Genomic DNA, 15,214 nt, shown 5'->3' with positions numbered 1-15,214 from the left:
GGGGCGGGGGGGGGCTGCTTCACGACACTAAATCACTTTTCCACGCTTCCTTTGCCCCCCCAAATTGGGGGGGGGGGACACAACATGGGGGGCCCCCCCAAATCCTCCCCCCACTTTTTTGGGGGGCCCCCCAAAATCCTCCCCCCAAAATTTGGGGGGGGGCTGCTACAAAGGGCTATTTTTTAAACACGAAACACCCCCCCCCCAATTTTTTTTGGGGGGGGGCACACCTGTCTGTCCTGCTCTGCTGTTGGGGGGCCCCCCCAAAATTGGAGGACCCCCCCTTTAATCGTAGGGGGGGCCCCTAAATCTGGGGGGGGCCCCTAAATCTGGGGGGGTCCCCCCCTCTTTGTACAATAAGAGTCTTTTTATTCTTCTACGGAGCCGTGTGTGTTTTGGGGGGGGGGCAGGTTTTGGGGGACCCCCCCGGGGTGGTTTTGCGGGGGAGACCCCCCAAAAATTTGTGGGGGACCCTGCAATTTGGGGGGGGCCCTCTGGGTGCTGCTGGGCCTGAATTGGGGGGGGGGGCACCACAACACGTGCAGGAATGTCTGTACCCCAAAATAGCGTGGGGTGGCCCCCCCCCTTGACTTTGAAGGGGCCCCTCTCCCTTTTTGGGGGGCCCCCCCTTCATTTTCGGGGCGCCCCCCCCCATTTTACAGCCGAACCCCCCAGACGCTGTTTAAAAAAATCACCAGTTTTATTGCCCCCCCCGGCCCCTTTCCCCTCTCAAATGAGGGGGGGGCCCCCCCCGATTTTGGGGGGGCCCCCCCTCGGATTTTTTGGGGGGGGGGTGTCACGGCGGGGGGGCCGGGGGGGCGGGGCGGGGCCGGCGTGCCCCCCACCAGGCCCGCAGGGTCTCGCGCCAGCCGCCCCCCCGCCCCGGGGGGGCCCCCCCCAGACTCTTGGGGCGCGGCAGCACCTGGGGGGGGAGGGGGGGGGGTCAGTGGAGGGGGGGGGGCGCCTCGTGTCACCCCACGTCCCCAGTGGGGCCCCCCGTGTGTGTCCCCCCCCGTGTCCCCCTGTCCCCGCACCCCCCCGTCATCCCCGGTGCCCCCCCCGCACCCCCCCATCCTCCCCCCCGTGTCCATGTTCCCCCGTGTCCCTGCTCCCCCCCCGTGTCCCCCCATGTCCCTGCCCCCCCCGTGTCCCCCCCGTGTCCGTGTTCCCCCCCCGTGCCCCCCCCCCGTGTCCGTGTCCCCCCCCCACCCCCGTGTCCCCCGTGTCCCTGCCCTCCCCGGTGCTCCCCCCGTGTCCGTGTCCCCCCGTGTCCCTGCCCCCCCCCCGTGTCGTCCCCCCCGTGTCTCTGTCCCCATCCCCCACCCGTGTACCCCCCCGTGTCCCTGTCCCCCCCCGGTGCCCCCCCCGTGTCCCCCCGTGTCCCAGTCGCCCCCGTGTCCCCCCCGTGTCCGTGTCCCCCCCGTGTCCCTGTCCCCATCCCCCACCCGTGTACCCCCCGTGTCCCTGTCCCCCCCGGTGCCCCCCCCGTGTCCGTGTCCCCCCGTGTCCCCGTCCCCTCCCGTGTACCCTCCCGTATCCCAGTCCCCCCCGTGTCCCCCCGTGTCCGTGTCCCCCCCGTGTCCCCGTCCCCTCCCGTGTGTCCCCCCCGTGTCCGTGTCCCCCGCCCCACCTGCAGCTGGAACTCGTCGCTCATCCTGCGCAGCTGCCGGCCGTAGCGCCGGGCGGCCCAGAGCACGGGGGGGGCGGAGCGGGACCGGCCCCGAAAACCGGCGGGATCCCCGGGGCCCCCCCCCGCCTCCGCGCCCAGCCGGCCCCGCGCCTCTGGGGGGGGGACACGGGGGGGGGTCAGGGACCCGCACCCGGCCCCGAGCACGGGGGGGCCCCAAAGCGGTAACGGGGGGGTCACCGGGGGGGGGGCAAAGGGATAAGGGGGGGGGAATCACCGGGGGGGTCACCGGGGGGGGGCAAAGCGATGGAGGGGGGGGGAATCACCGGGGGGGTCCCCCCAAAGCGATGGGGGGGGGGAATCACCGGGGGGGTCCCCCCAAAACAATAAGGGGGGAGTCACCGGGGGGGGGGGGGCAAAGCGATAAGGGGGGGGGAATCACCGGGGGGGTCCCCCAAAACGGTAACGGGGGGGTCACCGGGGGGGGGGGCAAAGCGATGGAGGGGGGAATCACCGGGGGGGTCCCCAAAGCGATGGGGGGGGGGGAATCACCGGGGGGGTCCCCCCAAAACGATAAGGGGGGAGTCAGCGGGGGGGGGGGGCAAAGCGATAAGGTGGGGGGAATCGCCGGGGGGTCCCCCCAAAGCGATGGGGGGGGGGAATCACCGGGGGGGTCCCCAAAGCGGTAACGGGGGGGTCACCGGGGGGGGGCAAAGCGATAAGGGGGGGGGAATCACCGGGGGGTCCCCCCAAAGCGATGGGGGGGGGGGAATCACCGGGGGGGTCCCCCCAAAACAATAAGGGGGGAGTCACCGGGGGGGGGGGGCAAAGCGATAAGGGGGGGGGGGAATCACCGGGGGGTCCCCCCAAAACGATGGGGGGGTCCCCAAAGCGATAAGGGGGGGCGGGGGGGGACACTCACCGGCCGGGGGGGTGTCGGGCTGGCTGGGGGGGGGGGAGCCCCCCCACGGGGCGGTGGGGGAGGCGCCGGGCTCCTCCGGGAACTCGTCGAGGCTGAACATCCTCAGGGCATGGCGGCGCTGGGGGGGGCACGGCGGGTCGGGGGGGGCCGCACCCCAAAACCCACCCCCCAGCCCCCCCCCCCCCCCCGGGAGCGGGGCCTCCCCCAACCCCAGCACCCCATAACACCGCCCCCCCCAAACCAGGGCACCCCATAACCGCCTCACACAGCCCACCCCCCCCCCCCCCGGCACCCCACAACCGGGCCCCCGGCCCCCCCCCCCAAACCGGGGAACCCCCCCGCCCGGCCCCACCTCGGGCTCCGCCGCCGCCGCCGCTCCTGGACCCGTCCGCCGTCACCTGAGTGACTGACAGCTCCGTCGGCTAATCACCGATGGGATTTCCCGCTGTGACGTCAGCACGCCCCGGTCACGGTGGGTGTGGCCCCGCCCTCCGCCTTCCACCCCTCCCTCCGTCCCTCCCTTTCCCGCGCGCCCTCACCTGGGCGGGACCGCAGCGCGGCGTCATCCGCCCTCAGCCAAGATGGCGGCGGCGCTCTAGCCGTCGTTGGCGGCGCCCTCTCTATGGTGGTCGTATTCCCGGCGCCGTAACGGGGGGGGGGGGGGCGGAGCTGCGCACTTTGCGTAGCGGCTACGGATGGGGGGGGAGCCCCAAAACCCCCCAAACCCCCCCAGCCCCCCCCAAATCCCCCCCGCCCCCCCCAACCCCCCCCGGGATTTTGGGGTTCCCCCCCAGGGAAAGCAATAGGGTGCTGGGTGGGGGAGGGGGATTTGAGGGGGCGGGGGGGTCAGGGGTCACTGGGTCGTCACGGGGGCAGAGGTCAGAGGTCACGAGTTCCCTCCCTCCCCCCCGCCGTGCAGCCCGGCTGCCCCTCCCCCCCTCCGCGTGCCTCATGGAAACGGCCTCGGGGCCGGACTGGGCCGCACTGGGACCCTCCCAGTATCGACTGGGAGCGACCTCGGGCGCCCTTGGCCTGGCGGGGGGAGGGGCTGGGACAACTGCATGGACGGCACCAGTGCGACCAGTATGACCAGTACAACCAGTACAACCAGTACGGATGGCACCAGTGCGACCAGTACAACCAGTACAACCAGTATGGATGGCACCAGTGTGACCAGTATAACCAGTACAACCAGTACAGATGGCACCAGTGCGACCAGTATAACCAGTACAAACAGTACGGACAGCATCACTGTGACCGATATAACCAGTATAACCAGTACAATCAGTACAGATGGCACCGGTACAACCAGTGTAACCAGTACAACCAGTATGGATGGCACCAGTACAACCACTACGGACAGCACCAGTGCGACCAGTACAGATGACACCGGTACGACCACTACAACCAGTATAACCAGTACAGCCGACACCAGTACAACCAGTGTAACCAGTGTAACCAGTACACCCAGTACAACATCCCCAGTGTAACCAGTACAGGTGGCCCCAGTAGCACCCCCACCCCCCTGCAGCGGCAGCGCCCCGGGCTGTCCCCGTGTCCCCATTGTCCCCCCGTGTCCCCCCCCGTGTCCCCCCGTGTCCCCATTGTCCTCCCGTGTCCCCCCCCCGTGTCCCCATTGTCCCCCCCCCGTGTCCCCATTGTCCCCTCGTGTCCCCATTGTCCCCGGGGGGGGGGTGGTCACGTGGCCGCTGATGCCGCTGGCGGGGCCGGTATAAAAAACCGGAGCCAGAACCGGGAGCGGAGCCGGGAGCGGAGCCGGAGCAAAGCCCGGAACCGGATCGGGGCCCAGAACCGGATCGGACCGGAGCCGGAGCAAAGCCCGGAACCGGATTCCGGAGCGGAGCTGGATCGGGGCCCAGAACCGAACCGGGCACTGGAGCCAGCGTAAGACCCGGAACCGGATCGCAGCCGAACCGGATCGGGGACCAGAACCGGATCAAGACCCGGAGCCGGACTAAGGACCGGAACCGGATCCCGGACCGGAGCCAGCTCTCACCGGACCCAGCCCAAGACCCGGAGCCGGATCCCAGCCGAACCGGATCAGGGCCCGGAACCGGCTCCGACCAGCTCCAGCTCCGGGGGGGGTCCGGGATGAGCGGGGGGGGGGGGCCCGCGGGGATCCCCCCTACGGCACCGCTCGTCCCGCCGGGGGCCGCGGGCCGGGGGGGTCCCGGGGGGGGCTCGGGGGGGGCCGGTGCCCCCGGGGAAGCTGCAGCTGCTCGAGCGCTTCTTCACCCCCCCGGGGCCCCCCCCGGGCGCTCCCTCTTCCTCCCCCTCCTCCCCCTCCTCCTCCTCCTCCTCCTCTGCGGGGGGGGAAGGTCACCGGGAGGGTCCCCCCCGCTCTCCCCGGGGGGGGGCCTTGGGGACATTGGGGGACCCCTTAGGGACACTCGGGGACCCCCTGGGGACATTTGGGGAGCCCCTGGGGACACTCGGGGACCCCGCCAGACCCCCGGGCACCCGCCTGCGCCCGGGGCTGAGCCGCAGCCACGAGTGGCTGCACCCTGGGGACGTCCCCAAGGGGTTTGGGGACACCCGTCCCCCCCTCGGGGACATCGCGGGGACCTTCGGGGACATCGCCGTCCCCCCCAGGGCCGTCCCCGAACCCCGCAGCACCCGCCGGCGACAAGGGCCGAGTCGTAGCCGTCACCCCGGGGATGTTCCCGAGGGGCTGGGGCAGAGCGTGGGGACCCTCGGGGACATCCCCGACCCCCTCGGGGACCCCCTGGGGACATTTGGGGACCCCCTGGGGACATTGGGGGACCCCGCCAGATCCCCGGGCACCCGTTTGCGCCGGGGGCTGAGCCGCAGCCACGAGCGGCTGCACCCCGGGGACGTCCCCAAGGGGTTCGGGGACACCCTGGAGCTGCTCGGGGACATCGCGGGGGCACCCAAGGGTGCCCCCCACCCTCACACCCCAACCAGGCGCCACCTCTGCCTCCCCGGGGACGTCTCTGAGGGGCTCGGGGACATCGTGGGGACCCCGGAGCCCCTCGGGGACGTTGCAGGGACCTTTGGGGACACCCCCATGTCACCCAAGGGTGCCCCCCACCCTCGCACCCCAACCAGGCGCCACCTCTGCCTCCCTGGGGATGTCGCTGGGGGGCTCGGGGACATCGTGGGGACCTTCGGGGACACCCCCACGTCACCCAAGGGTGCCCCCCGCCCTTACAGCCCCCCCCAGCACCGGCGGCCGAGCCGGGGCCGGGGGGACCCAGGGGGGACCCCGGGGGACAAGGGGGGGCTGCGGCGGGGACAGAGCCGCAGCCAGGAGGGATTGGGGGTGCTGGGGGGGGGCGGGGGGGGACCCCCCCGGCGCTGGCGGTCACTGGAGGCGGTGGGGGGTCCCCGGGGGGGTCCCCGTTTCTCTCGGTTCTTGGATGAGCTCACCCGGCGGGTGCTGAGCCCCGCTCACCTCCGCGCCCTGGGGTGGCCCCCCCGGACATCGGGGTCCCCCCGGACGTTGGAGGCTTCGTGGGTATCGGGGTCCCCCAGGACGTCGGGGTCCCTCCCCCCCCAGGGTGGTGTGCCCGGGGGGGGGCAGGGACCCTCCGGGGGGGCGATGGAGGAGGAAGAGGAGGAGGAAGAGGAAGATGGGGGGCAGGTATGGGGCACCCGGACCCCTGGGTCCCTTTTGGGGGGGTGGGGGTGCACCCGGACCCCCCTGATACACCCCACCCCACCCCCCCCCCAGGAGCCGGGAGCAGCTGGAGGCGCCGGGGGACCGAGGGGGTGAGTCGGGGGGGGTGGGGGGATCTCTGGGGCTGTTTTGGGGGGTCCCTGGGAAGGGTTGGGGGGGGCAGGGGCAGTTCTGGAGGGCTCGGGGGGGGGGGGAGTTTTGGGGGGGGCTCTGGGGGAAGTTTGGAGGGGGACAAGGGCGGTTTGGGGGGGTTGGGGCAGTTCGAGGGGGGGTCGAGCAGGTTTTGGGGGTCCCTGGGGCAGTTGGGGGGGTCAGGGGCAGTTTGGGGGGGGGACTGGGCAGATTTTGGGGGTCCCCAGGCAGTTCGGGGGGGCCAGGGGCAGTTCTGGGGGGGGGGTCGAGCAGGTTTTGGGGGTCCCCAGGCAGTTGGGGGGGATATGGGGCAGTTGGGGGGGGGGTTGGGCAGATTTTGGGGGTCCCTGGGGCATTTGGGGGGGGGGTCAGGGGCAGTTGGGGGGGGGGGCTGGGCAGATTTTGGGGGTCCCTGGGGCAGTTGGGGGGGGGTCAGGGGCAGTTTGGGGGGGGGCTGGGCAGATTTTGGGGGTCCCCAGGCAGTTGGGGGGCTCAGGGGCACTTCGGGGGGGCTGGGCAGGTTCTGGGGGTCCCCGGGCAGTTTTGGGGCTCCACGGCCGCTCCCCCCCCCCCAGCCCCCCCCCGGCGCGGGCGGAGCTCGACGCCCTCCGGGAGAGGATGGACAGGTGAGGGGCGGGGCCTGGGGGGACACGCCCACGGGGCGGGGCTTTGGGGGCGGGGATTGCTGTGGCCACGCCCCCTGTGGGCGGGGTCTCGGCTGTTTCCACTACTGGGTCCTCCAGCCCCCCCCCAGCGCTCCCAGTGCCCCCCCCCAGTGCTCCCAGTCCCCCCCCGCACCCCCCCTCAGCGCTCCCAGTGCTCCCAGTCCCCCCCAGTGCCCCCTCCCGGGGCTCCCAGTGCTCCCAGTGCCCCCCCCAGTGCCCCCCCCCAGCGCTCCCAGTGCTCCCAGTCCCCCCCAGTGCCCCCTCCCGGGGCTCCCAGTGCTCCCAGTCCCCCCCAGTGCCCCCCCCCCAGCGCTCCCAGTGCTCCCAGTCCCCCCCAGTGCCCCCTCCCGGGGCTCCCAGTGCTCCCAGTCCCCCGCAGCGTGCCGTCCCAGTGCTCCCAGTGCCCCCCCCCAGCGCTCCCAGTGCTCCCAACATGCCCTCCCAGTGCTCCCCCAGTGCTCCCAGTGCCCCCCCCAATTTTCCCAGTTCCCCCAACGTGCCTTCCCAGTGCTCCCAGTGCCCCCCCCAGTACTCCAAATGCCTTCCCCAGTCATCCCAGTTCCCCCAACATGCCCTCCCAGTGCTCCCAGTGCCCCCCCCCAGCGCTCCCAGCACTCCCAGTTCCTCCAACGTGCCCTCCCAGTGCTCCCAGTGCCCCCCCCAGTGCTCCCAGTGCCCCCAGTTGGGTGTCTCCGCAGGCTCCAGGATGACTACGCCAACTCCCAGCGGCTCAACCAGCTCCTGGAGGAGCGACTGCGGGGGCTGGTGAGGGACCCCGGGGTGCGGGGGGCACCCAAGGGTGCAGGGGGGGGGAACAAGGAGTTTGGGGGGGTGGCAGGGTTTGGGGGACCCCCAGGAGTTTGGGGGGGAAACCAGGAATTCCAGGGAACTCAGGAATTTGGGGGGGGACCCAGGGTTTGGGGGGGGGCCCTCCAGGAGTTTGGGGGCCCCGGGATTTGGGGGGGGCCAGGGGTTTTGGGGGACCCTGGGGTTTGGGGGGGTCCCGGAATTTGGGGGGACCTCCAGGGGTTTGGGGGGGACCCGGGGTTTGGGGGGTCCCTGGGGTTTGGGGGGGACCCTGAGGTTTTGGGGGGGGTCCCTGGGGTTTTGGGGGGGACCCGGGGTTTGGGGGGGATCCCTGGGGTTTGGGGGGACCCACGTGTCGGGGTGCAGGCGCAGGCCGTGGCTCTGGAGCGGGCGGCGCTGACCCAGCGCGTGGCCGAGGTGCTGCAGCGGGTGCTGGGGGGCCCCCCCGGGACTGCGCCCCCCCCGGGGACCCCCGTGAGTGTGTGTGGGGGGGTGTCAAATTGGGGGGGACCCTATGGGGGGGGGATCTTATGGGGGGTGACTGATTGGGGGGACCTGGGGGGGGGGTGACCCTATGGAGCGGGGGGGGGGGTGTCTTTTGGGGGACACACCCCTATGGGGGGACACACCTGGGGGGGGGCCATGGGGGGGGGGTGTCACCCTATGGGGGGGTGAGATTAAGGGGGGGGGGATGCTGGGGGGGGGGGTGACGTTATGGGGGGGTTAAGGGCCCGGGGGGGGGGCAATGGGGGGGTGACCCTATGGGGGGGGGGTGACACCGTGGGGGCCCCGTGTCCCCACAGGCGGCTGCGTCGGGCCGGGCTGAAGATGAGGCTGAGGACGAGGAAGGGCCCCTGCTGCCCCCCCCAGCATTCAGGGACCCCCCAAGGCCCTGACCCCCCCCCCCCCCTTCCCCCAATAAAGCTCCGGGACACCCCACCCCCACCCCCATCCCTGTCCGTGGCCGAATCCTTCTGGGGGTCCCCGGGGGGGAGGGGGGAGGGTCCCTGCGTTGTCTTGGAAACGAGCTGGGGGGGGGGGGGGCGCCATCAGGACACCCCAAAACCACGCCCACAGAAAAAGCCCCGCCCCTTTGCCGAAGCCCCGCCCCTTTGCCGAAGCCCCGCCCCTTTGCCGAAGCCCCGCCCCTCCAGGGTGTTGGGGATTTGCATGGCCACACCCCCAGGCCCCGCCCCCTTTTGAGGCTCCCCCCCTCTCTGGAACAGCCCCGGGGACCCCAAAACTGCCCCGGGGGACCCCAAAAATGTTCTCGAGGACCCCCAGAGCCACCCAAGGGACCCCAAAACCACCCCAAAGGACCCCAAAACTGCCCCAGGGACCCCCAGAGCCACCCAAGGGACCCCAAAACTGCCCCAAAGGACCCCAAAACCGCCCCAGGGACCCCCCAGAGCCACCCAAGGGACCCCAAAACTGCCCCAAAGGACCCAAAACTGCCCCAGGGACCCCCCAGAGCCACCCAAGGGACCCCAAAACCACCCCAGGGACACCCACCCCCCCCAACCCCCCGCAGCCCCCGCCCCCCAAAAGCCATTCCCGGGCTCCCCGGACCCATTTTGGGGTGCCCCCCCCTTCCCCCCAACACAGCCGGTGCTGTCGCCCACCACCACCTTTATTGGCACGAAGTGTGTGGGGGGGGGTCCAGCACCCCCAAACCCCCCTTTCCCCCCCCCAACCCCATGCCGGGGGGGGTGGGGGTGGGGGTGGGCGTGGCGGGGTGCGATGATGTCAGTCGGCGGGGCAGAGGCGGTTGGTGATGTCATCCAGCAGCCAGTCGATGCCGGCCAGCAGGTTTTGGCCGGTGAAAGCCGAGCAGCCCTGGATGCACCAGTGGTGGCTCCGGATGGCGTCCAGCTCCAGCGCCTGGGGGGGACGGGGGCACCCTGGGGTGGGGGGGGGCACCCAAGGGGCATGGGGGGCACCCAGGGGTCCAGAGGGGCACCCAGGGGTGGGGGGGAACACCCAGGGGGCATGGGGGGGCACCCTGGGGTCAGGGGGGCACCCAAGGGGTATGGGGCGGCACCCAGGGGGCGGGGGGGGGCACCCAAGGGTCCATAGGGGCACCCAGGGGTGGGGGGGAGCACCCAGGGGGCATGGGGGGGGCACCCTGGGGTCAGGGAGGCACCCAAGGGGTATGGGGGGGCACCCAGGGGTCGGGGGGGGGGGCACCCAGGGGTCCAGAGGGGCACCCAGGGTCCCAGGGAGGGTCCACAGGGGCACCAAGAGGGCACCCAGGGGTGGGGGGGGCACCCAAGGGGTATGGGGGGGCACCCAAGGGGCATGGGGGGGCACCCAGGGGTGGGGGGAAGGTCCACAGGGGCACCAAGGGGTGTGGGGGGGGGCACCCTGGGGTTTGGGGGGGGGCACCCAGGGGTGGGGGGGACACCCAGGGGTCTGAGGGGGGGTCCAGAGAGGCACCCAGGGCTCTGGTGGGGGCATCCAGGGGGGCACCCTGGGGTCCGGGGGGGGCACCTAGAGGTTTGGGGGTGGGGGTCCCCCCGGGGTGGGGGGGTGGCAGCCAGGGGTCAGAGGGGGGCACCCAGGGTTTTGGGGGGGGCACCCAAGGGTGCAGGGACCCATCGCACCTCACGGATGGCGCTGGCCGGGAGGGCCCCGGGCAGGTCCTGCTTGTTGGCGAAGACGAGGAGGGTGGCCCCGGCCAGGCGCTGGGGACGGGGGGCAGCAGCAGCGTCACCCCCCCCCCAATGGCTCCATCGCTCTCCAGTGTCCCCACGTCCCCAGGGACCCCCCCCACGTCCCCCGTGAACACCCACTCCCCTGTGACCCCCCTATGCCCACGTCCCCCAGGACCCCCACGTCCCCTGTGACCCCTGTGACCCCCCCATCCCCACATCCCCTGGGACCCCCATGTCCCCCTTGACCCCCCTGTCCCCCCCACGTTCCCTGGGACCCCCCCATCCCAATGTCCCCCATGACCCCCCACGTCCCCCCCACACCCCCCCCCCACATCCCCTGTGACCCCCCCCCATCCCCACATCCCCCGGGACCCCCCCATCCCCATGTCCCCCAGGACCCCCCCTGTCCCCCCCATGTCCCCCGTGACCCCCCGATCCCCCGTGACCCCCCCATCCCCATGTCCCCCAGGACCCCCCCTGTCCCCCCCATGTCCCCCGTGACCCCCCCATCCCCCGTGACCCCCCCATCCCCATGTTCCCCCGATCCCCCGTGACCCCCCCATCCCCATGTCCCCCAGGACCCCCCCTGTCCCCCCCATCCCCCGTGACCTCCCCGTCCCCTGTGACCCCCCCATCCCCATGTCCCCCCCATCCCCTGTGACCCCCCCATCCCCATGTCCCCCCCCGTCCCCATGTCCCCCCCATCCCCATGTCCCCCCCATCCCCTGTGACCCCCCCATCCCCATGACCCCCCTGTGTCCCCCCCGTGTGTCCCCCCCCGTCCCCCCCCGCGGCCCCGTCACCTCCTCGCGCAGGAGCCCGCGCAGCTCGCGGGCGCAGAGCTGGAGCCGCTGCCGGTCGCCGCTGTCGACCACCCAGACGAGGCCGTCGGTGCTCTCGAAGTAGTTGCGCCAGTAGGAGCGGAGGGAGCTCTGCCCGCCCACGTCCCACACGTTCAGCTTGAACCTGCGGGGCCACCACCGCCATGGCCAACGCCGCCCCCGCCACGACCACCGCCACCATCACCGGCCAATGCGGCCACCGCCACCTCTACTGCCACGGCCAATGTGGCCATCGCCACGACCATCACCGTGGCCACCACCATGACCGCCACCGTCTCCACAACCAATGCGGCCACCACAACGACCACCACCATCGCCAGCATGGCCACCACGATGACTGTCACCATGACCGTAACCATGGTCAACGTGGCCACCCTCATGACCGCCATTGCCTCCACAGCCAAAGTGGCCACCACCCTGGCCAACATGGTCACTGCCATGGCCACCACCGTCTCCATGGCCAACATGGCCACCACCATGACCACTGCTGGCTCCACAGACAGTGTGGCCACCACCATGACCACCACCATGACCACCACCATGGCCAACGTGGCCATCACCATGACCACCACCATGACCATCACCATGGCCAACATGGCCACCACCGTGACCACGCCCATGGCCAACATGGCCACCACCATGACCACCACCATGGCAAACGTGGCCATCACCATGACCACCACCATGACCACACCCATGGCCAACGTGGCCATCACCGTGACCATGCCCATGGCCAACATGGCCACCACCATGGCCACCACCATGGCCAACGTGGCCATCACCATGACCACCACCATGACCACACCCACGGCCAACGTGGCCATTACCATGACCATGCCCATGGCCAACATGGCCACCACCGTGGCAAACGTGGCCATCACCATGACCACCACCATGACCACACCCACGGCCAACGTGGCCATCACCATGACCACGCCCATGGCCAACATGGCCACCACCATGACCACCACCATGGCCAACGTGGCCATCACCATGACCACCACCATGACCACACCCATGGCCAACGTGGCCATCACCATGACCATGCTCATGGCCAACATGGCCACCACCATGACCACCACCATGACCAATGTGGCCACCACCACGACCACCACCACGACCACCACCATGACCACGCCCATGGCCAACATGGCCACCACCACGACCACCACCGTCTCCGCAGCCGTGGCCACACACCCCCCCCGCCCCCGCTCACCCGCGGTGCTCCAGGGTCTTGATGTTGAAGCCGAGGGTGGGGGAGATGGTGGCCACGTCCTCCCCGTTGAACCTCTTCAGCAGCGTCGTCTTCCCCGCGTTGTCCAGGCCCCTGGTGAAGAGGCGGGGCTCTGTGGCCACGCCCCCTGCCACACCCACCAGCCCCACCCTCACTGGCCCCGCCCCTTCACGCCCAGCCCCACCCCCCTGCCGGTTGACCACGCCCCCACCCCATCGCCCCGCCCCTAACGGCCCTCAGCCGTAAGCCCCGCCCCCTGCCTTAACCCCGCCCCTCACCACGGCCCCGCCCCTCGCCCCTCGCCCCCTCCAGGCCCCGCCCCCCTCCAGGCCCCGCCTACAGCACGAGCAGCCGCAGCTCGCGCTCCTTCTCCCGCATCTTCTTCAGGATCGTCAGGAGCCCCATGGCCGCCGCGCGCCGCCGCTCGGCCCCGCCCCCGCCCCAGGCCCCGCCCCCGTCTCCCCATTGGCTCCCGCTGCCGGCGCCGTCCCTTCTCGTACTTCCCATTTCCGGGTGTGCGCCGATAGGAGCTCAGCGCCCCCTGCAGGGCGGGAGGACCCACGGCGGGAGGGGGGGGGTGTCCCGGGGGCGGGTCCCGGTGTCCGGTCCCCGTGTGTCCCCCGCCGTGTGTCCCCCCCCCGCCATGGCTGCCCTCCGCCTTCTCCTGCTGCTGCTGCTGCTGCTGCCGCCCCCGGCCCTGCCCGACCGCCCCGCCCCCGCCTGCCGCCTCCAGTGTAAGAACCGGGGGGACCCCTCCCCCCCGAAACCCCCCCCCCCCCCAGGGACCCCTCTTCTGGGTGCCCCCCCCGCCATAGGGACCCCTGTTCTGGGTGCCCCCCCCAGGGACCCAGGGGTCTGGGTGCCCCCCCTGCCATAGGGACCCCTGTTCTGGGTGCCCCCCCCAGGGACCCAGGGGTCTGGGTGCCCCCCCTGCCATAGGGACCCCTGTTCTGGGTGCCCCCCCCAGGGACCCCTCCTCTGGGTGCCCCCCCCGCCATAGGGACCCCTGTTCTGGGTGCCCCCCCCTCCCTAGGGCCCAGGTATCTGGGAGCCCCCCCCCTCCTCCAAGGGACCCAGGGTTTTGGGTGCCCCCCCCCCCCCAGGGACCCAAGTATCTGGGTGCCCCCCCCAAGGGACCCTCTCCTCTGGGTGCCCCCCCCCCCCCCAAAAGAGACCCAGGATTTTGGGTGCCACCCCCCCCACACCAGTGGGTGTCGGTGCCCCCAGGGGTGCAGGTGGGTTCGGGCGCCGGGGGGTGCCGGGGGGGAGGGGCAGCCGCCTGCGTGGGGCACTGCGAGTCCGGCGCCTTCCCCTCCCCCCACGCCATCATGGCCGCCAGCCGCCACCCCCGCACCTCCCTGGCCCAGTGCTGCACCATCGCCCGCGCGCACAAGGTGGGCTGGGGGGGGCTGGGGGGGGGGCTGGGGGGTTTGGGGGGGCTGGGGGGGGAGGGGGGAGGGGAGGAAGGGGCGTGGCGTGCAGAGAAGGGGGCGTGGCATGCTGAGAGGGGGCGTGGCATGCCATGAGGGGGCGTGGCATGCTGAGGGGGGCGTGGCATGCTGAGGGGGGCGTGTCAAAGCCCCCCCACCCCCCAGCACCAAGGCGTGCGACGGGGCCTCACGAGGGCGAGCGTGCAAGGGAGGGGAGGGGAGGGGCGTGGCCAGAGGAGGGCCCCGCCCTAGCCCCGCCCCTGGCCCCGCCCCCAGGTCTGGGTGACCCTCCATTGCCCCGGGGGCCCCCGCCGCCTCCCCACGGTCTCGGCCCGCGCCTGCCGCTGCGACATGTGCCGCCTCTCCCGCTACTGACCCCCCCCCACCCCGCCACGGCGGGGACCCCCCAGATGTTGGGGGAGGGGGTGTGTCACCCCCCCGGCACATCTGGATGCGTGTGTGTCCCCCCCAAATGTCGGGGTGTCCCCCGTGTCCCCCTCCCTGCCATTAAATGCAGCTGCATTGTGGAACGATGAGCAGTGTTGGGAGTTTGGGGGGGTCCCAGGGACACACAGAGAACTTTGGGGGGTCCCCGAGGGGGGGGGGGGCACACACCCAAAGGGGGGTGCTTAGGGGTGCGAGGGGGCTCCCAGGAGTTTGGGGGGGGTCCCTGGGGGGGTGTGAGGGGGACCCAGGGGTATGGGGGGGCACCCAGGGATGGGGGGGGGGGTGTCCCAGGAGGGTGGGGGGAACCTCCGAAGGGTGGGGGGGACCCAGAGACGGGGGTTCCAGGGGTGGGGGGTGGGGGTCCCGGGAGTTTAGGGGGGGACGCTTGGGGGGGGCAGAGGTGGGGGGGGCCCTTAGGGGTGTGAGGGGGTCCCAGGGGTATGGGGGGGACACCCAGGGGTGGGGGTCCCGCGGGTGGGGGGGGGTCCCAGGGGTGGGGGCAGAGGCCCACACACGGGGGGGGGGGGGGGGCCCTGTCCCACACCAGCCGCCTCCGCAGCTACTTCCGGCCCCCGCGGCACTTCCGCCTCCATCACTTCCGCCCGGAAGCTTCCGTCGTCAGGGTAACGTCGGGGGACCAGGGCCCCGCCCTCCTCCAGAACGCACCCTGCGCATGCGCTACGAGCGACGCGGCCCCCTCCTAATGCGCCTGCGCTCTCTCCATGGGCGGAGCGCATGCGTACTGCAGAAGGGGCGGGGCGGGTAACCCTACCAATCCGCTCTCTCGTTTTGT

At 72.1% G+C, this 15,214-nt stretch overlaps 4 protein-coding genes across 4 annotated transcripts; 2 read left to right on the top strand and 2 right to left on the bottom strand.

Annotated features, from left to right (window-relative positions):
- Nucleotides 1-674: 674 nt before the first annotated feature.
- BAD (BCL2 associated agonist of cell death) lies at nucleotides 675-3,031 on the bottom strand. Its single transcript, XM_054808353.1, has 4 exons — nucleotides 2,902-3,031; nucleotides 2,550-2,667; nucleotides 1,631-1,782; nucleotides 675-922 (listed from the first exon to the last, which is right to left on the bottom strand). The coding sequence occupies exons 2-4, from the start codon at nucleotides 2,647-2,649 to the stop codon at nucleotides 797-799; spliced, it is 378 nt and encodes a 125-aa protein (XP_054664328.1). The 5' UTR covers nucleotides 2,650-2,667; nucleotides 2,902-3,031; the 3' UTR covers nucleotides 675-796.
- Nucleotides 3,032-4,238: 1,207 nt separating this feature from the next.
- On the top strand, nucleotides 4,239-8,745 carry LOC129198746 (translation initiation factor IF-2-like). Its single transcript, XM_054808334.1, has 6 exons — nucleotides 4,239-6,174; nucleotides 6,265-6,302; nucleotides 6,918-6,968; nucleotides 7,706-7,772; nucleotides 8,181-8,288; nucleotides 8,618-8,745. Exons 1-6 carry the CDS (start codon nucleotides 5,599-5,601, stop codon nucleotides 8,708-8,710), a joined length of 933 nt encoding a protein of 310 aa, XP_054664309.1. The 5' UTR covers nucleotides 4,239-5,598; the 3' UTR covers nucleotides 8,711-8,745.
- Nucleotides 8,746-9,426: 681 nt separating this feature from the next.
- On the bottom strand, nucleotides 9,427-13,020 carry ARL2 (ADP ribosylation factor like GTPase 2). The gene is made up of 5 exons (XM_054808375.1): nucleotides 12,885-13,020; nucleotides 12,527-12,637; nucleotides 11,272-11,434; nucleotides 10,418-10,498; nucleotides 9,427-9,695 (listed from the first exon to the last, which is right to left on the bottom strand). The coding sequence occupies exons 1-5, from the start codon at nucleotides 12,947-12,949 to the stop codon at nucleotides 9,561-9,563; spliced, it is 555 nt and encodes a 184-aa protein (XP_054664350.1). The 5' UTR covers nucleotides 12,950-13,020; the 3' UTR covers nucleotides 9,427-9,560.
- A 36-nt stretch (nucleotides 13,021-13,056) lies between these two features.
- On the top strand, nucleotides 13,057-14,489 carry GPHA2 (glycoprotein hormone subunit alpha 2). Its single transcript, XM_054808376.1, has 3 exons — nucleotides 13,057-13,278; nucleotides 13,772-13,938; nucleotides 14,251-14,489. The coding sequence occupies exons 1-3, from the start codon at nucleotides 13,188-13,190 to the stop codon at nucleotides 14,347-14,349; spliced, it is 357 nt and encodes a 118-aa protein (XP_054664351.1). The 5' UTR covers nucleotides 13,057-13,187; the 3' UTR covers nucleotides 14,350-14,489.
- Nucleotides 14,490-15,214: the final 725 nt, after the last annotated feature.

This window comes from Grus americana, chromosome 35, assembly GCF_028858705.1.
Source record: "Grus americana isolate bGruAme1 chromosome 35, bGruAme1.mat, whole genome shotgun sequence".
Taxonomy (NCBI): domain Eukaryota; kingdom Metazoa; phylum Chordata; class Aves; order Gruiformes; family Gruidae; genus Grus; species Grus americana.
The sequence above is the reverse complement of the archived record's forward strand: the minus strand, read 5'-3'. Positions and strand labels throughout refer to the sequence as shown.